At 46.1% G+C, this 20,883-nt stretch overlaps 1 protein-coding gene across 1 annotated transcript in view; it reads left to right on the top strand.

Moving 5' to 3' along the window:
* Positions 1-4,368: 4,368 nt before the first annotated feature.
* The window catches only part of SLC4A10 (solute carrier family 4 member 10), a 366,853-nt gene continuing 350,338 nt past the window's right edge, over positions 4,369-20,883 (top strand). The window contains exon 1 of the mRNA XM_059727337.1: positions 4,369-4,844. Coding sequence (XP_059583320.1) covers positions 4,797-4,844 — 48 coding nt within the window. The 5' untranslated portion in view covers positions 4,369-4,796. The remainder of the gene's footprint in view (positions 4,845-20,883) is intronic.

The raw sequence follows: 20,883 nt of genomic DNA, 5'->3' as shown, positions 1-20,883 counted from the left end.
GGCTACTGTCCCGGGAGCCTGTGGTGAGTGTGCCATGGATGCTCCCTGGCCGCCCAACTCCGCAGCTGCAGACAAGGCACCATGTCCACAAAGCACTTGCAGACCACCTCCTCTACCACCCCACCACAATAGGATGCCTAGGCAGCTGCCCACAAACCCAAGGCCCACAGTGCGCCCTCAAGACCACATGCACTTTGGACAGTTTCCAGTCACCATTTTATTTCCCTCTACCATAGCACACTCCCTCCCAACCTCCCTCTGCAGCAAGAGCCCTCACTCTGAACCCCAACGCCCACCATGAATAAAACACCCTCTTTCCCGTGCAACTATTTATAAGAGTGTGATTGGTGCAGTGTTGGGGGGAATGGTGGGCTGGAGATGCCTATGGCATAGAGCCTGGGAAGAGGCACCTGGCACCCCAGCCTCTGGCAGCACCACTGAAGGTACAGACACTGCAGCAAGGCCAGTGGCCCAGCAGCTCAGCCAGGGGTGAGGGCAGGCACTGTCCAGCCATTGGGGACCATCTCTCACTGAGAGGCCACATGGCAGGCAGGTAAGTGGTGTGCAGCAGTCCAGGTGAGTGGCCTGGCTACTAGGGAACCCAGCTTGGAAGCAGGGGCAGGGGACCTGGCTGCTCCAGGCACTGCTGGACCTCCTTCCAGGCCCACTGGGGGGCTTGGTGCAGGGCCGCAGGTGGCTTCCAGGCAGCAGGTTGAGCTAGGGCTGGGGGCAGGGCTGGTGGCTCAGCAGTGGGTGGCTGCCAGGTGGGGGCTGGGCAGTGGGCAGCATGAAGGTGATCACCAGGGCCAGGATGGTATCCAGTACCCAGCGGTCCTCCTCCATGGCCTTCACTGCCTAGGCCACCACAGCAGTCTGCTTCTCCTACACCTCTAGGATCTTCTCAAGGAGGGCAATGTGCCTCTCCTTGAGGGAAGGCACAGTCCTCCTTGTCCCTTTCCCACTTGTACATGATGGCCTGAGGGACTGCTGGAGCCAGCATATGCCTGCAGAATAGGGGCATTGTATCCAGGGCCATGGAGCAGCTGGCAGAAGCCTAGGGGTCAGGCTGGGGCTCTACAACCTGCTCCAACCAGCATGTGACTACCACATCAGGACACAGTGGCCAGGGGAAGACATAGAATCATAGAAATTAAGGGCTAGAAGGGACCTCAAAAGACCATCAAGTCCAACCCATCTGTTCTGGAGGAATACTGCTGAGATCAAAGGATCCCAGCAAGATGTCTGTCCAGTCTCCTTTTGAAGATTTCCAAGGTTGGGGACTGCACCACATCCTTGGGAATTTTATTCCAGATTCTGATCACCCTTACTGCTAAAGAGCCATCCCTGCCCCATGGCTGGAGGGACTCCCACCCACGTTGCTCTGCCCCTGGCAGGAGGCTGGCTCCCTGCTGGTCTGGCTGACTGGGAGCAAATTTGCTCCTGGTCAGTGTCTACATGTGCTACTGTGCATTAGCCAATGTACAGTAAATCTGATACCTGTAAATACAAGTAGTAATTTTACTGCGCATTAGCCTATTTTACTACACAGTAGCTCCATGCACGGTTGCATAGTGACACTTTACTACATAGTACAGCATCTCATGTAGACGCACCCAGTTTGTTGCTATACCTGTGCACTGGAAGTTGTCTATCTAGCACCTTTTGCAAATGATACATTAATTTATCACTCTCTTTATTTTAAGAAATTAAAATTACTTTTAAAATGCAACATTCCTTCTTAGGCTTCAGCACAGAGTGATGTTTACAGTTTAGTTATAATCTCTGGAAATAGGGTTTTATAGTGTAAATCAGAGGCAGGCAAAATATGGTCTGTGAGCTGGATCTGGCCCACTAGGCTATTCTGTCTGTCCTGTGGGGTCCCTAAACAATTTAGAAAATTAATTATTATCTGCGTGTCACTGTCTGTCAAAGATGACAAGGTGCCAGAGGCAGCAGGACCCAAGAGGAGCTGGCGGCAGGACCCAGCAGCTGAGCAGCAAGGGCCCCCAGGCTATGCCCCACCCCCAGCATCCAGTCCCCCCCCACCCCCAACTGGAAGCCTCTGTGGCTTCTGGCCTGGTGTCTCTTTGGCTGTTCCCTGCCCTCCCACTGTCCGAGTGGAAAGTCAGATAAGATCAGATGGAGGACGGGGGGAAACTGCTGCAATGAGCCGACACAGGTGGGAACTGCATGGTGCTGGCTGGGACAGGCTGGAGCCAGAGTGGCTGCGGGCATGTGAGAAGTGGTGGCAGCAGGTGGGAACAGCGATGGGAAGTGGCAGCGGGTGGGACAAGTGGCAGGAAGTGGTGGGCAAGGGAAGCAGCAGTGGGTGGAGGGGTGGCAGGAAGTGGCCATGGGCAGGGGAAGTGGTGACAGTGGCTGGGAAGCAGTGGCAGCAGTGGCGGGTGAGTGTGTGGGAGGGAAAGCAGGGAAGTGGCAAGGGAGTGGCAGTGGTGGGTGGGAACGTGGAACCTGTGCCGGTGCTGTGGCGGGTAGCAGTGCAGAGCATGGGTGTGGGGTCTGACTGGCTGCATCCTGTGAGGCTTGCACACAGTCTGTGAGAGCCGCATGTGATGGAGCTGGCAGCCTGGCCCTGTCTCTCTCTCCTCCCACCCACCATAACCCCACACCCTCCCACATGCCCCACCCCAACCACATACCCCACACCCCTCCACACCTACCCACCATACCTCCCCCCTCCCCCGCAGACATACCCTTACTGCCCACACACAATATACAAGAGTAGAACTGTATCTTGAGCTATTATGTGATCACCTCTAGATAATGCAACCACACACAAATCAGGAAAAAAATATTTTTAAATAAAATTAAAATAAGTTATAGTAGATGTTTTATTTTTTAGTGTATGACTTGGGGTTTTTTCGGTTTCAAAATAGCAGCACCCTCCCTCCCAAAAGTAGTACTTCTGGGGTAAGGGGAGAGACTTCTGGTGGCAAATGTCAGGGGTTAGAGGTGGGACTTCCAGTCCCAAGATGGTGATGAGGGGGTGGGTGGCCCATCAAGGGGCAGGGCTACCCTTCTGGCCCTTGATATCTCACCAAAACTCATTAAGCAGCCCTCCACCTGAAATAATTGTCTGCCTCTGGTGTAAATGCTGACACAGCCTTAACTGTAATGACCTGAATAGCCTTTTCTGTTAATTATTACAGATTTGTAAGCACATTATGGAAATGTGCATCTCCCTTCCATTCCAACTCTTGGGCCAGATGCACTGCTTTATATTTATCTGTAAAGTGATGAATCCAGTTGTTACTTAACAAATTACCCCTTTATAAGATGCTGTCTTAAAAACTTCTTCCCCCACAACAGCTTCTCCTGTTGCATGTGTGTGTAGGTTTGCATATTCATTAATCAACTTGGATGCAGAGTGATCTGCTTCTGTTGATCAACTTTGAGATTGTAAAGGATATGCAAAATGGAAAGCATGGTCAAATCACTGTCTGCTTTGGTGGGGAGACAGTACAGAGAATGGTTTATTACTGACCTTGTTCCTGCCCAGGTCTGCCATAGCCAAAGTTCATTTACAGGCATGTATATGAATGTGTGTGGGTTTGTTACTTTTTGTTTTTGCTTTTTGTTTGCTTTTGGGGTTTTTTTGGAAGGCAATGGGTCAACTGATTACAATACACTTAGTTTGCTAGGCAGTGGTGCAATTGTATACTTCAGATTCCCAATAAAAGTAATTAATGTCTTGTGGATGCTTTCAGTGATAAACCCTATACTTGGCTGGAGTAGCCAGACGTAGAATTTGATAGTTCTTGGGCTGTGCATCATTGTTATCCCATAGACTTGAAGCTGTCAGAGTGCTCTTTGGGGATTTGGTCAAATATGATATTACCATCTGTAACTACAGAGACTGACCATTCTGGTGAAGTAAGGGAAGCTGTATGTATACCAAGGTTAGATGGTAAAAGTGGGGGTATACCTCCCCAGTGCCTTGTTCTTTATATTGATGGTAGAAGTTGTGGATTTGTGAACAAAGTATTGCCGAATTGACATGCCAGATCTGAGTTGTTGTAGTGCTTTTGTGCTATAGCTCATCAGGTTTTGCTATTTTTTGGCACAACAGTAAATGGCAAAACATGTTCCTCATATTAAGGCAGTAAAATCTGGGGGCTTCAGCCAAAATCTGGCAGAAAATGGCAGAATCCTGTGCCGATTCCTGCTTTTTGTAAAGTATCATGCTACGGTGTCTGGTGGTTGATTGAATTCGCCACTGGAGCAGGAACAGCTGTACTGGTTCTTGTCTCCAGCAGTGGAATGGGAAGCAGCTGGCTCAAGCAGGGCCCATGGGCCAGATCTCAGTATTTGTCCCTGTTGCTCCAGGATTCATTGGCATTTGGCTTCTCATTGCATTGCAGTAGGAGCTGCCCGCATTTGCCCTAGAATTTAGGAAACGGGGGCCAAACACTGGCTGGATCCAGGAGGATCCCGCTGCCAGATCTGGGCCCCTGCCCTGCGGTTATGCCAGGATATGCCGGGTTTTTTTTTTGGTGCGGGAGGAGCCGCGAGCCGGATGTAACATTTGGGAGGGCTGGGGCCAGAAACCAGCAGGATCTGGCAGGATCCAGCAGGTAGATCCAGCTTTTACCTTTTTCCTGCAATCTGGCCAACAGCCTCTTGAGTGAGTAGGAGCCATGTGACTGTGGTGAGTTGGGGTGTGCGGTTGCCTCCTGCTTCAGAGCTACCTGATCCGAATACTAAGCAGAGCCGCCGCCGGAGCGCGGGCTGTGACACGCCGGAGGCACTGCGGAGAAGAGGCTGCGCTCCCCAGCATGGAGATCAAAGACCAGGGGGCGCAGATGGAGCCGTTGCTGCCCACGGTAAGATGCTGCGGCGCTGCCCGCCGAGGGGGAGATGCTCGGGGTGGCCGAGGGGCTCCCCCCAATATGGATGGATGTCTCCTGGCGGGGAAATGACGGCGGCTGCGGGAGGAACCGCGGCCGGGGCAGCCGCAGCCTCTGGTCCCGCTCCGGAGGGGCCAAGGCAGCCCGGCTCCGGGCGGGGGGGGGGGCGCCGGGCCTTGTCTGCCCGCCGCCCCGCGGGGCAGCTCCGCTCCTTCCTTGCGCGCCCCTGCGGGATGGCACACGCGAGCCCGCACGCAGCCGCCGGCGGAGGAGGGGGTCTCTCTCCTCCGCAGGGACGGGCTCAGGGTGGGGGCAGAGGGCGGTGTGTGCGGGGCACACGAGACAGGCCGCGGGGCTGCCCCGTTGCCCGCAGGGGGGCAGCGTGTGGGGGACCCGCCTCTGCTGCCTGCCGCCCCCGCAGCGCCCTGACAGCCTGGCAGTCATCTGTAATCCTGGGAGGTTTTATTAGCAGGGAAATTCTGCAAGTGATGGCTTCAAAGGCAGACAGATCCCTCGCCTCGCCGGGCAGGGCTGGGTGTTTTAGGGGTTGTCTCCTCTGTGTCCATTTGTTAACAGTGTCCATTTCTGACCAAGCGGCAGGTGGCTCCATGGCAGGATGGCATCTTTCTCATTTTTACCAACGGGAGCCACGTTTTTTCCCGGTATCACGCATGGATGACAAGTCTCATAGGGTTCCTGATGGTTTGAGAAAAAAATCCTTCCTTGTCATTCCTGATGTTTCAGACTCCGGGGTAGAAAATGTCTCTCTCTCTTTCTTTCTTTCTCTCTCTCTCTGTGTTACACCGGTTGCACAAAGTCTGTCCTTTGGGCTGAGGCTGTGCTTTCTGCTTTCAGACTTCTAGTTCCTGCTCCCTGACTTAGTGCGCGGTGAGAGCCTGTGTCAGTTCTGTACCATTCCCAGTAGAGAGGTCGTCTGATACATCTGTGCAAGGCTCAGTAACAGTCTATCTAGCTTGTTGCCATTTTTGATTTGTTCTTTCCACTGACTCTTATATTGGTAGCTGAGAGGCTGGCTTAGCATGTTAAATGTGTTTGGGGTTTGGTTGGAAGGTGGTTGTTCTGTTTGTTAAGGGTTCAGTTCTTGAGTTTTGGGAAAGACTATATAGGTATGCATGGGGTTATATTTGGCTTTAATTTTTGATCTAGTGCTCTGCAGTGGAGGAAGCATTTGTTTCTTTGGTTGACATAATACTGCAGGATGAGTATTGTTTCCTGTCTGTTGTTTAGGAGGAGGAATTAGCCCAATTCTCCTTTGCATTGCAGTCATGGTTGCTGGATTTCCTTCCCTCACGTAGTATTGATTTGTAGAACTGCAGATGCCATTTTTGTGGGGAGGAAGAGTGATTCCTCTCAGTACAATCATTTATTAAAGTAGTTTTGTCTTGGTATAAAATAAGGGGTTAGATTATCTTGTCAAATAGTTTGAGCTACCATTTCATTGGGTAGAGAGCTCTATCCATCTCGTGTTGTCTTCTACTGCACATACTGTCAACCCATTTCTCTGTCTCTGGGAGGGCCTCTGCACCCAAGGAGGCTGCATTGTTTTGGTGCTGCAGCAATGATGCCAAAGGTGCTGCTTTTTCTCTGCAGCTGTTCCCCTCTGAGTAGCATGGGCCATGCAAGTGTTTTTACAATTGCTCCTCTGGCTGATTACATACAGCCAGGTATACAGTGATGTAAAATTAGTACTTAATTCTTGGGGAGGCTCTGAGAAATTCTAAGGAGCAGGAATTAGTGGTGATAACCTGCACCACTATACCTTGGTGTGAAGTGGTGGCAATGGCGTTCATTTTAGAACGAGGCTTCTGGTGCGCACTCATGTAATGGCGTGATGGGATCTGATCTCCGGAGCCTAACAACTGCACCTCCTGCCAGATGCAATGTGGGGGTTGGGGAACAGATCCCATCATGGTATTACTTCTTGCCAGGGCAGGGGGATCCTGGGCTCCTCCTGCATTGACAAGTTGAAAGCCAAGTGTCCAAATATGGGCTGAGAACTGCATTTGGGTTCCCATTGAAGACCCAGGGTTGTCTGGGGACTGGGGCTAATAATTAGTCTATTGTTGGCCCCAAACTCAGACAGTCCCAGGTCCAGTTCATCTGGGGTTGTCAGAGTAGATAATCAGCTGATTGTTGACCCTGACTTGGACAGCCCTGGATTCAAGACCCGAGGCTGTCAGGGCTGGGGCTGACAACCAGCACATTGTCAAACCCCTGCACTGGGTGGGGCCTGGTGGGGCAAAACCTGTGGCTTCCCCTGCTGGGGACTTTAAACCTTGCACTGAGCTGTCCAGCGCAGAATTTAAAGTCTCTTTGGCTTCTCTCTCCTTACATTGCAGACTGGCTGGGCTGATAATCAACTGATTTTAGTCTTGGGGCCCTTCCAGACCCCACTGTGTTCTGGGCCTCAGGACCAACTGAGTGTTGTTTCCTGGCCACATGTTAAATTTCAGTAGCCATATAAACCAGTCATAAAAATATTTTGTGTTATATGTGGAATGTTTTTTATGGCTCGTCCCCCACTTGATGATGCCTTAAATAAGGTACATGTAACATCCTTTCTATTTATGCTGTGATTAACATGTTAATCTTAAGAACATAACATAAGAACATGAGAACTGCCATTTACTAGGTCAGATCATAGGCCTATCTTGCCTGTATCCTGTGTCACCATCCTCGCATCCTACCCTGGTACCAAGTGGTAGGACACCCTAGGTGAGGACAGGAGCAAAGGCCCCCAGTAGACCAGTCCGTATTCCACCCTGATTCCACAAGCTACCAGGGAACTCAGTTGGTAGTTTCTGCATAGAGCTGTCACCACAGGCATGTGTCTGGTGTACTTCACAGACACCCTCCACACCTGCCTTTCTTGCCAACAGAGGGAAACCCTGGTGAACACCTCCCACGTTTGCAGCCCTTTTTCTGCCTCCTGAGGAACCTCCTCCTGAAATTCTGACTGCATTTCTTGCACCCTTTCTTTTATGCACTCTTTGTCTGTGGGCCCACCAAGTCCCAAGACCTCTTGATCAACTTCCTCTTGGCTCTGGCCAAGCTGTCCATCTATCAGACCAGGAAGGAGGGTCTGGTTTGGGGGAACACAGGAGAGGGTGGCACTGTTCTCCTGTCACTCCTCCGTTCATGTCTCTTGGCAGAGTTTAATTGGTTGTCATCCACAGGCTCCGTCAATTAATTCAGGGGGCAGTGGGTATTAGGCAGTGAGCCCTTCTTGGTGTCCCTCTTTGGATCCCTTGTTATTAACCTATAACCATTGCTTCCTTCCCGTTTTATTTATTTATTTTTTGTCCCAAGTAATTAGTTGCTATGTCTCTAGTGACCTCCATGATTAAGGGAGGCTTAATTTTTCTTTGTGGGCCTAAGCGCATGCTTTTATCATGACATAGCAAATAAGCGTGTGTCGCACAGTACCAGAGTGGATGCTGAAAGGGAGAGTGAACGGGGTATGACCAAGGTTTTTCCCCTATTCCACTCCCATTTGCAGCCTCCAGCATTAGAGTCTAGGAAGTTTTGATTCAGAGGCTGGAATCCCTAACTCCCATGTTCACTAGCTAGTGATGCACCTTTCCTCCAAGGATTGTCCAATCCCTTTTTGAATCTGGTTAAACTGTCAGCTTCAGTAACATTTTGTGGCAATGAGTTCCATAATTACACATAGTGTGAAAAAGAACTTTCTTTTGTTAGTGTTAAACTTGCTACCTACTAGTTTCATTTTATGATTTCCAGCTCTTGTAGTGTGAGAAATTATAACTAATAAATCTCTATTTACTTTCTCTTCACCATTTAGTAGTTTGTAAACCCTTATCAAGTTACCCCTTCAAGCATCTCTTTTCTAACCTGAATAAGCCTAGACTCTTCTCTCCTCATATGGAAGCCACTGATCAGACTTGTTGCCCTTTTCTGTGCTTTCCTTAGTCCTTCTATACCCTTTCTGAAGTGTGTGACCAAAACTGGACACTGTATTTGAGGTGCGGATACACCAAGGATTTATAAAGAGGCATCATTATACTTGTTATTTACAATTCTCTTCTTAATAATTCTTAACATGTTGTTGGCCTTGTTGATGGTAGCTGAGCACTGAGCTGATGTTTCTAGCAAACTGTTCACAATGCCTCTCAGGTTTCTTTCCTGTGTGATAACAGCTAATGTAGGTTCCATCATAATATAGGTATAGTTTGGATAGTTTTTTTGCAGCACTTTACATTCATCTATATTGAGTTTCACCTGCCATTTGGTTGCTCATTCACTCAATCATACAAGATCCTTCTGTAGTTCCTCACAGTCTGCCTTGGTCTTTAGCACTTTGAACACTTTTGTGTCATCCACAAATATGGCCATGTTACTAGTCACCCCCTTTTCCAGATCATTTATGAATATATTAAACAACACCAGTCCCAGCCCAGATTTCTCGGGGGAACCTGCTGTTTACTCCTTTCCATCCCCAAATTGACCATTTATACTCACTCTTTGTTTCTATGCTTAAAAGAATTTATAGTCCACAAGCGGACCTTCCCTTTAATCTCATGATTGCTTAGCTTCATTAAGAGCCTGTGGTGGGGGCACCGTCACAAATCAAAACTTACCTCTGCTGCCGGAGCGTTGAGAAAAGTGGTTGCTGTCAAAGATCGAGGATGCAGTGGCAGAGATGCTGCCGTCGGAGGACACGCCACACCAGCACTGGAGAGGGGAAAACGTCAGCTGCAGAATGCCACTGGGGATCAGGCGTGTGCCCCGGAACCAGTGTGGCCACATTTTGTAGCTGCGTGCTGATGCCAGTTCATCAGCTGGCCCTCAGAAAGCAGGATAAAAGCCCCACTGACCCACATTCAGGGAGGACCAGAAATGAGGCCTCCTGAGTGCCCGGAGAAGCATGAAGCTGATGAATGCACTGGCAGGGGCGAGTGGTGGCAACCCCAAGAAGCGGGATGCCTTGCTAAGGCCAGCTTGGAGGAGCCAGGATACTTGCTTCTCACCAGACTGTGGATCCTGGATGACGCTGGCAAAAACTGGGACAGCGGTGAACCCAGGGGCAGGTATATGGTTAGTGGGGCCCTGTGATCCAAGCAGGGTGCAAGGCCCCACCTCCTGCGCCATGGCACATCTTTGGGGGAATTAGTGTGGCATACTGGCCATGGGGGAGGGGCAGTGGCTGGAATTTCCGGCCAGAATGGCTGAAGATGCCCACAACCTGCTGGGTGGGAGGGAGGGCCACAAAGCAAGGGCAGGAGGCTCTCCGGCTGCGGCAGCAGTGTTGAGGGCCCCATGCCGCCACCAGGGTTTGTTTCATGGTAAATCCGCCACTGGGTGAACCTATAGAGAGGAAAAAAGAAAGGATACGAAAGCTGTGAGTAGCCCTTGGAGAGGAGAGAGAGTGCCCTGAGGGAAGATACCAGGGTGAGCACCATAATGAATCAGGGCAATGCGAGGCCTACCAAAAGGATGATACACGGTCCGAACCGGGACTAAGATTAGTTAAGGGCCAAAGACCCAGCTGTGGCAGATTGACTTTGCTTTAGCCTCAGCCAAGGACTAACAGCACTGGTTGGCACAAGGCAGGGTGTAGGGGAGGCAGAGCTCCAAGATGATGACCTAAGCGAGAGACGGAAGAGGAAACCAGGAGAACCTGCATTAGAGAACTCCCTCCCAGCAATAATCCATAACATCAAAGACATGGCAGGTGAGAACCCCTGGGGACCATTTTTGGAAATCTCACTGGAGGGCAAGCTGTTGACCTGAAAGGAGACAGCTGTGTCCGAATGGCTCATTCAAGTGAACATCCTGGGCGATTACAGAGCCTTTGATGGGGGTCATGGTCAAAGGCTTTTTGGAAATCCAGTTATACTATGTCAGCTGGATCACCCTGCTCACACCTGCTTATTGACACTCCCAAATAAATATATTTTTGTTGCCAAACTCCATTTGAATTCAGTTTGGTTTAACTGGTGTGAAGAAATTACTCCATCCGCAAGAATATAGGTAGGATTTGTCACTGGCTCTTGTACATAATGAAGATAAAATCACCAGCCTCTTGGGCAGCATTTATTAATGAAATAATGGCTTGGCATATGTCATGCTAGGAAATAAAGTGTTAGTCATAATAAGAAAATGGCAAATGTCAGTGGCTCTCCACCACTGTAAAGGCTTTGACCTAATGTATCAGCAAAATCCCACATATTGTACAGTTATCAGAAGTGGAGTCTACTTTACTTGTCACAATAGACCTAGCTGGTCATTAATATGTTATGCAAGCGCATGTTCAAACAAGACTGTAGTTTGTACAAGGTGATGAAACAATCTGTTACCTGACTTTTTGAGCAGTAACAGGAAAATAGATTTCCCTCTGCACCTTTTCATTATTAGTTGCTTTCTTTAATTCCTTATGGAAGAAGTTCTTCACTAGTTATAACACTTCTGCTTGCAATTGGACTGCCACTTCCCAAACTCTTCTACAAACTGTGTGTGCACATAAAAATATTTAGGAATCTATGAAGATAAGTTTTCTTCAAAGGCAATACTGAGAAGTGGGATTAAATTAGAGAAGAGTTCCTTTGTGAGGATTCATCTTAAAAAGTGCTGTTGCAGAAGGTACAAATTTAGCATTGCTTCTTTTAACATTCAGTGGAAAGAGTAATCTCATAAGCGTAGACAGACCTGATGCTTTCCATTTCTTCAGTTACTATTTTACTTAGCAGTCATCAGTACTTTCCAGTTTTAGTGCAAATGAACATTTAAAGTGATTTGAAACAGGTGGATAATTGAAAGATTAATGTGAAGTCATCCTGTGTGCACAAAAATAGGGCAGTTTGCAGTGTCTTCCTGAAGGTCTTGGATTGATTTCCAATTAGAATCAAATATTGTTGTTTTGGCTATTTTAATGGAACCCCTGCATGTACATTATTGTGGGAATGGTTACCAAAACCACTTTATTTAGAATCATTGCCTATATTTCAGTAGTGATAATGATGAACATTTTCATGTTTTTAAATAGGTATTGTGTGGCTCTAAACAGGATTTCTGGGTCATTTCTGGTCTACAAGAGTATCTGTAGATACAACACTGATACTTTTTTAATCACCATTATGCATGGTTGCTTTTCTTCTATCCCCTAATGGCAATGGTGACAGAAACACCACTCTAGTTTTAGATTAATTGTCTTCTTTCTTGCTTTCTTTCTCATTTTTTGTCTCTCCCTCTATTTTAGAAGGGAAATTTTCAGCTTTCACTCTTCTCTGTACCATTGCGTGTGAGTGCATGTGTATTTTGCCTCACCTTAAACTTTGTATAAACCCTATGACCTAATTAGGTGAATTGGGATAGAGTATGCCCCTAGCCCTAAAGGCTAAGCTGTTTATTTTATTTGGTCAGATTTTTTGTATATTAGAGTGTGTGTGGGTTTTAGTTTGGCTGTTTTCCCCAAGCTCTAGAGAGAAAAGCTCTATTTTCTTTTTTCTTTTTTAAAGACAGTAAATTAGTCCTTAACGTAACTTAGCGAAGTATGTTTATGTCATTAATGTAATACTTTGCTTCTCTCAGGCTGAAAGCTGGTTATTATGAAATCGTGAAAGGTCAAAGACAATTTGGTTCCATTCTGGCAGAAGATCAGTCAGGCTAATGCCCACACTGAGTTCTACTGAAGTTTATGAGCCTCTGCTGCTGTGTCTGGCTGACTTGGGGGTCTGGGAGGTGGGCTCAGAGACATTTATGCCCCATGCTACCTGGAGGGTTGCAGACAGTGCCTGTACAGTGATCTGGGCTTGGCTGGGAACAGCAGTGGCAGTGTGTGCAGGTTCCTCCTTCCAGTGCCTGCTGCCTGCCTGCCTCTCCTCTCCTGCATGTATTCCCCACTGGCTGGGAGCAGGCACTGGAAGGAGGAACCTGTGTGCTGCTGGCATTGTCCCTGGCTGAGCCCATTTCCCCACACAGCTGCTCCCAGCAGTGCAAGGCAGGAGTGGCTTTGGCGTTCCCCCATGCTTCTGACAGCTGAGGACAGTGGTAGTGGTGCACAGATTTCCCAATCCAGCGCCTGTTCCCAGCCAGCAGGGGACACCTGCAGGGGAGGAGCAGGCAGGGAGCAAGCACTTACAGGAGGAACTTGCAGACCGCTGTGGCTGTTCCCTGCTGAGCTTGGTGTCCTGAATAGCTGCAGTTTGTAGCTTCATCAGGGCAGGAGCAGCTCAGAGGCTCCCCCTACACCAGATCAGGTAGGGACAGTGGTGAAAGTGAGGGACCATCTGTCCCACTGCACCCTCTGTGGATCTGCCCCTGGCAGCTGGTGTTAGGATCTGTTTGGGCAGATTCACTTTTGAGATCGGGAGCTGTGGAATTCAAAACAGCCAAATATGAATCCATTTTAAAACTGGCAAAAGCAATGAACAGTCTTGTATGGTGATTCTAATATATGTATACACATGATTGTATATCCAGGACTCTTGCCATTGCTATACAGTACAGACTGTTACTTAACAGTGATTTTTTCCCTAGAGAAAAGGAGGAGGGAGAACTTCATTGTGATTTTTTTTTTTTTTAAAACAGTTGTAGGTAGTGAGTGTGGAAAGCTATTGTTTGTAAAGGGGCCACATTTTGTGACTCTCTTACAAACATTGAGTAGAAGTTAGGTTGTACAGTAAATGTGTTGCTTAGTTATTTCATAGATTTCATAGATATTAGGGCTGGAAGGGACCTTGGAAGATCATTGAGTCCAGCCCCCTTTCCCAGGGGCAGGAAGTCAGCAGGGGCCATAGGATCCCAGCAAGATAAACATCCACATTTTTCTTGAAGGCGTTCAAAGTAGATGCTTGAACCACATTGCTTTACTAGCTGCACCATCATGTTGGTGGCTCATGTTCACCTTGTGGTCAGTCATGACCCCCAAGTCCCTTTCATCCGTACTGCTAGCCAGCGTAGCACTGCCAAGCCTATAAGCATGCTGCGGACTTTTCTTCCCAAGGTGGAGAACTTTGCATTTTTCAGTGTTAAACACCATCAGGTTCTCATCCAACCATTTCCTGAGCCTGTCAAGGTCAGGCTGGATCGCCCTCCTGTCATCAGGTGTGGAGGCTTTACCCCAAAGTTTGGTGTCAGTGAACTTGCCCAGTCCGCTTCTGACTCCAATGTCCATGTCATTAATGAAGATGTTGAATAATATAGGCCCAAGAACAGAGCCTTGAGGGACCCCACTGGTCAAAGTGTACCACGACGATTGACTTCCGTCAATCACCACCCTCTGGGCCCGACCACGGAGCCAATTCCCCAGCCAACAGATCGTGGTGGACCTGAGGCCGCAGTTGGCCAGTTTTGCTAAGAGGTGATCATGGGATACCAGATAGAAGACTTTTAAAAAGTCTAGATATATGACATTAATCTCCTCTCCCTTGTCCAGGTGATAGGTCACCTGGTCATAAAAGGAAATAGAATTGGTCAAGCAAGACCTACCCGTAACAAAACTGTTCTGACAATCCCTCAGGATGTTGCCATCGGCCAGTCTGTTAAGAATGGTCTCTTTGATAATCTTTTCTAAGACCTTCCCTGGAATAGAGGTCAGGCTGATGGGCCTGTAGTTTGTTGGATCCACTTTCCTCCCTTTCTTGAAGATAGGCGCCACCTTGGCCTTCTTCCAATCTTCTGGCATTTTACCAGAGTGCTAGGGATTCTCGAAGATCCATGCCAGGGGCTGAGCTATGATGCTTGCCAGCTCCTTGAGTACCATTGGGTGTAAACCGTCAGGGCCAGCTGACTTGAAGGTATCTAGTTTCTCAAGGTGTTCCTTCACGAGGTCAGCGCTGATGGAGGGTAAGGAATCTCCCTCACCCAGGCCTTTCCATTCCATAATGGGCAGGGGCATCCCTTGGTACTGGTGAAAGACGGACGTGAAGTACCCATTTTACAAGTTGGCTTTTTCCTGGGCGTCGGTTGTCAGTTGTCCTATCTGGTTTAGCAGGGTCCAATGTTACCTTTGTTTTTCCTCTGCCTCCCCACATATCTAAAAAAGGGACTTTTTATTGTCCTTGGTACTTGTAGGTAGTTGGAGTTCTGTTGCAGCCTTAGCTTTCCTGATTCGCTTCCTGTAAGTCCAGACCAGTGCAGAATATTCTTCCTTGGAGGTGGATCCAGTCCTCCATCCTTTGTAGGCCTTTCTTTTGTTATGAATAAGGGTAGCAGAATTTGACCTAACATGTTTATAATACTACTAATTAATTCATCAGTCCCCTGACCAGAATTTAGGGTTATGAAAACAGTCAAAGCAAGTTTGTGAAGACAAAATTATAGTGTCAGTGAAAAAAAAATTACATTTTCAAAATAAGTGCAATGTTATAGAGGAAAAAAAAGATATTGAGTTATTGGTGGAACTAAGTTAGTCTTTTACTATTCCTATATGGTCCCATATGAAAGGACAAGTAATTCTTCTCAGAAAGTATGGGAGTTTAGTGTATCTTTTTAGGCACTGGATTAGCAATCCAAATAATACAGACACGAGTTAATAAATTCACATTTTCCAATATCAGGATTAGAATATATATATTTCTGAATTCTGTAATATACAAAAGTTATCTCTGTTTAAGAATGATTTGCAGCACAGGAGGATACATTCTAGAAAAAAAAGGAAAGAAAAAACCCAACAACAATATGAATAAGATGCAGACAGTGCAAAACTTGATCCCTTTTTAATATATTTTATCAGTTTTTAATGCTTCCCATATTTCATAATTACTGTATGTATTTCTGTTCAAACTTCCTCTTGTTATAATTTTGCCTTCTCTTTCTAATTCTCCCTTTGGAAAAATTATAGAATCTAACCTGAGTTGGACCATTTCCATATAAGCACTCTGTGATGTCACAAATAGAGAATTGTTGGGACTTCCCATGGAGAAGATACAAGCTACTGAGGGAGAAGACTTAGCCAGATAAAGTACCTTTAACGATTAACAAAGAGTGGGTACGAAAGATTGAAAAATATTATTTTCCTTATTTCACAATGGAAAGACTAATAACTCCATTTAAAAAATGACGTGATTACTATTGTATCAAACACAATTAAGTAGAAGGTTCCATGTGTTCCTGACTAATATTCTTTCATTCTATTTTTTTTTCATTGTCCTTGCCCTGAAGAATTCAGAACGTAATTTATGAAAATGCTAAACAGGCCGGTACAAAGAAGAGACTTAAAATCAACCTTTGTCTTGGAAGGCTGTTCTCCTGTATAAGCTGTAGTTTGGAGCAAGATGGAGACGAGAGGAGGCAAAGGGAGTTGATAGGAAAGAAGGCAATGAGAGAGTGGGGTTGAGAGCTGAAATGAAGGTAGAGTTTAAATGGAAAGAATTATGCAAACCAGAGTAAGGCGTTGTACTTTGAGTTTAATGTTAAGAAAGAGAGCCATTGAGGAATTATTTAAGGAAGAGCAAATGGGTTTAGACAAGTGGAATAGTAAGATAATGGGTAGCTGAATTGTGAAGAAATTTTAAAGTCTACACGGACAAGTTGAGAAATCAGAAGCTGCAATATTGACAGTGTTCCCTAGTGGATACAACCCTGCATGGGAACTTAGGAGACAGTGATTGTAGGAAAAGTCACTTTATCTTTCTGTGCCTTGGTTTTCTATTTGTACAATGGGGACAACATTTACAAAACGTTTTGAGATCCACTGATGCAAAATATCTTATGAGAGTTAGGTGGTCATAGTACTACTGTAATTTTATTAATATTCCTAATGCAAACCAGGGTACTGAAGTACCCAGCTGTGGAGTATAGACTCTAGGAACTTTGGTATCTGTCCTTTCCTGTTAAAAATCAACAAGCATCCTCCCCTTTCCAATTTTTTAAAATTGGACACTGAAAACAACAGACCTAACTGAACTCTGTCACCTGCAGCTGGTTGGGAGTTTTTTAATGAAATAATTTATTGTTAGAAAATGCTGACTCATGGACATTAAATCCTTTTATGGGAAGATATGTTTGTCTACAGCTTTCTTTGGGAGTTTCTGAGGGGCAGGATGGTGTTTCAAGAACACATTGCCCCTGAGAAGCCATTAGAATGGTAGCCAGGGCACTTGCTTGGAATGCTTGAGGTAGGCAAAATTCCCTGTTCAACCTGCTGAGCTTTTCTGCTTGGCATAAATAACTTTTATTGTGCTGGCAAGAGACCAGCTCTCTATTCTGGTTAGGGTATTTGCATGGGTCATACAAGACCAAAGTTCAAAAACCTTCATTTCAGACAGAGAGGGGACTTGAATCTTCTGCCCATCCCAAATATATACCTTAAACACAAGACCATGGGTTGTTCTGGTTGTGATTGAAGGCAATTTTGATTTCTCCCTAACAAACTTCAAATGGTTGCAGGTTAGTTGTGATGTGGAAGAGGAAGTTTTTTGAAATCTCACACTTTTGCAGGACAGGAAGGAAATGTCTAGTCCAGCTCCTTAGCTATATCCTAGATAGTAGGACTATGCGAAACTTCGGTCCCTGATTCAGTTTGGTGGAGATTCAGCCTGATTCGGTGGCTGAATCTCTGAATTGAATCAGGAGACCCTTTAATCTCTCCGAATTGAATTGGAACCCTCCAAATCGGTTCAGAGATTCGGACATGTGCACAGCTTTAAATGTGTTGTCTACATACCTTGAGGTACCAGGGGCTCACGAATGCTGTGATGCTGGGGCAGATGGAGCGTCCCACAGGAGCACGGGAGGCTCCCCAGCACACTCGGCAGTAGACCTGGAAGTGGACCAGAAGTACTTCCTGTGACCTCCAGCCTGGTGACTGGTGCCTTCTGGGTCTCGGGGGGGGGGGTGGCACACAGGGTCCCCCCATGGCCAATTGCCAAGCCGGGGATCGGGGGAGGCCCCCCAGCGTGCTCCCTGGTGGACTGGAAGTACTTTCAGTCTACTTCTGGGTTTGCCGCCAAGCATGTGGCCGCCCCCCCCCCCCCGCACTCCTGTGGGATGCTCTATCTGCCTCAGCATCGCAGCATTCATGAGCCATGCCTGGTATTTTGAGATATGTAGAAAAAACATTTAAAGCTGTGTCTATGGCTGAATCACTGATTCTCTGAATCAGCATCAAATCTTCAGATTTGGCCAAATCGAATCGGGGACAGTGATCCGAATCAACTAATTGAATTGCTGTCCCCGATTTGGGCTGAATCTGAATTGAATATGGCTCATTTAGCACACCCCTACTAGATAGCCATTTGTTGCTTTTCATATACAAAAGAGCCATTACAGCAGAAGAGCTATTGTACTAATAAAACAAAATTCCTTTCACTCAATTCCAATTGCATCTCTTTCCCAGCTCACCAACAAAATCCCGGTCCACTCAGGCCTAGTTGGACCTGACGCAGGTCTTGCTGGTCCAATGTGTTATTTGTGTGATCTCCTTACCTGCGGCTCCATTACTGTGTTGATGAACTTGGGCTGAGGCTTTATATCAACCCTTGTATCAAGATGTACTGGATAGAATTCACCCTGGGGCTGAAGGTTGGTACACACTTCATCCCTCTGCCATGGGCAAATTCCATTCCATTTGTATTTATTAGATTGTTAACCTTTTCTTTTTATTGCATTTCACAGTGCCAAATAAGTCCCAGGACACACCAACATATTTGTTGTGATAACATTAATACATGTTTATATTTTTATGTGTAACCCACATAGTATTTATAGCTCATACTATCTCCTGCTATGCTGAGACACAACAAGTAAGACAGCTACAAAGGTTGGACCAGATTAAATATCTTTTAGTTGTGCAGTTGACTAATGAAAGGTTCTTCGACACCTTGGTGAATGTGTGTGTGTGAGAGAAAGAGAGGTGGAAGAGGGGAGGGAGGGAGAACTAATTGGTGGCATATCGCACCATATGCTCAGTAGCTGCTGAGGCAGGAGCAGTTTACTCAGGTGGTAATTATTAATGTATTCAGTCAGTTACATGGATCTGAGTATCTACATTTAGTGTTGATGTGACCAAAGGTATGAAAGAGAACGTGTGTACGATGTGACAAGTTTTGTGGTAGCCAATAGGTTTAAAATAAGCAAAGCTTTGGGGAAAAAAGACATTAAATGTGACAAAGCATGGCTGCTCTGTATACCTTATGCCATAAGCTAAGAGACACTGATATGAGAAATGTTGCTAAGGCATTGCTCCAGCTACCAAAGCCAGTACTAGTGGTGCTAGATTTTCTTTTCAGCAACTGAATATAAACTCCTCCATACTTTTTAAAATTAAATTGCAATTAGATTATGACACAATATATCAGTAGGAGCAGATTAAATGACATATCATTTCTAGCATGGATGATGAGTCCCCCACTTTTGTACCATTTTCCCCTCCCAATGCAGGAATCCAAACTTATTCTTGAATGTGTAAAAGAGGTGACATTGGTAGACTTCTACTAATGCCAGTTTCACTTCAAGCCGTCTTTTTTTCTATTGACAAAGTCTTATTCTGTAGTGAAATATTGTAACAGTTTTCCAGTGATGGAAATCTTACAGAAAATTAAAATGTAGTCCTGAAAGTAATCACTTTCAGCAGCTAACTGCTTTGGCTTTTCCACTGATGCTGAGTGAGTCTAGACAGCCAGGTGTATACTTCATATAGGGGGACTGAGACAACTGTCCCAGGTGCCAACTTGGGGGTGGAGCAGAAAAAACTGGTTACTACATAATCGCAGTCATGGTAGTGGTGGCAACAGGAAGTCGCTACTCTCCTGGTTTGTGTCAGCTGCCCCAGGCACTTAGCTGCGTTGTTATAGGCCCATGCAGAATGGCAAATGATAAAAATTGTAAAAGAATGGGATCTGTGCAGGAATAAAGAACTTCAAAGTCATTTTTCCTTTCTGAGCATTAACCTGAGGCCAGGAAAACACCATTTGATTATGAGTAATCTGGTTTGAGGTAACTGACATGTGATTCTTGGTTGTGGATGACAATTATGCATTATATTTAGTATTGATGTGTTAATAAGTTTTTGCAAGACTGTGTTGTTTTCACAGTTTCAAACTCTGCTGATATATTGCAACTCTAAACTTCTGAATGTCAACAGTGAAGTAATTTGTTCTGTAGTGACAAATTTTATTCCACTTGAATGTATGAGAGAAGACTTAGATAGAAATATATCTTTAACACTAGATTCTGCAAGCACTCACATTATACTAATAGGAATAAAGTCATGTAAATGATGACAGAAATTGGACTTTCATTTTCAAATTTTTTTTCAATATTTACCATGTTTGGTTTTTTTTTAAAGTCAAATTAGAGACCCTACCAGTAATGATATTAAATTGTATTAGTATAGGTGAAGGAATACATTTAGTGTTTTTAGTTTTTATATTTTAATCTAAAATTTCAATAGCAATATTTTTTAATGAGAATAATTGCTTAAACACTTTAATAAATGTGTTTTTCTAATTTGAAAAATAATGCTATTGACATTTTAATGCAAAATGTAAAGTATAAATACTTTCTGGTTGCACGGCTCCCTAAGGGGCTGGGCTAAGTAGGGACTGGGGGGGGAGGCACATTATGCTGTTTGAAATTAGCTGGTGGGAGCTGCCAGAAAGTCTTATGGGGTGCTTGTACATGTGACACATGATGGAAATGTCCCTGTGTGGCTTAATGGCATCACAGTGTACATATGCAAGACTTGGGGGGGGGGGGGTTAAATTACTTTGTTTTGCGTTGTTGCAAACTAAACTACATTCAGATGTAGTTTAGTTTGCAGTGTTGCAACTTGCAACGATGTAGCTGTCAGCTCACCCCCTGACTGTGGCAGAGGTGGCAGGCTCCACAGAAAAAAAGGATCAGCCCCTTGCCGCTTCTGTCTTCAGCAGGTGCCTGCTGAAGGCAGAAGCAGTGAGGGGCCCAATCCTTTTTTTTTTTTTCTAGTGGAGCCTGCATGCCTCTCTCATGGCCAGGGGGTGAGCTGCCAGAAGGCTCAGCAGTCCCTGAACTGTGGGGGGCCCTGGTCCTTCCCTCTACAGTGGCAGTGTCCCAC

The sequence above is a fragment of the Alligator mississippiensis genome, chromosome 4, assembly GCF_030867095.1.
Source record: "Alligator mississippiensis isolate rAllMis1 chromosome 4, rAllMis1, whole genome shotgun sequence".
NCBI lineage: Eukaryota > Metazoa > Chordata > Crocodylia > Alligatoridae > Alligator > Alligator mississippiensis.
Note: the sequence above shows the minus strand (reverse complement) of the source record. Positions and strands in the feature narration are given on the sequence as shown.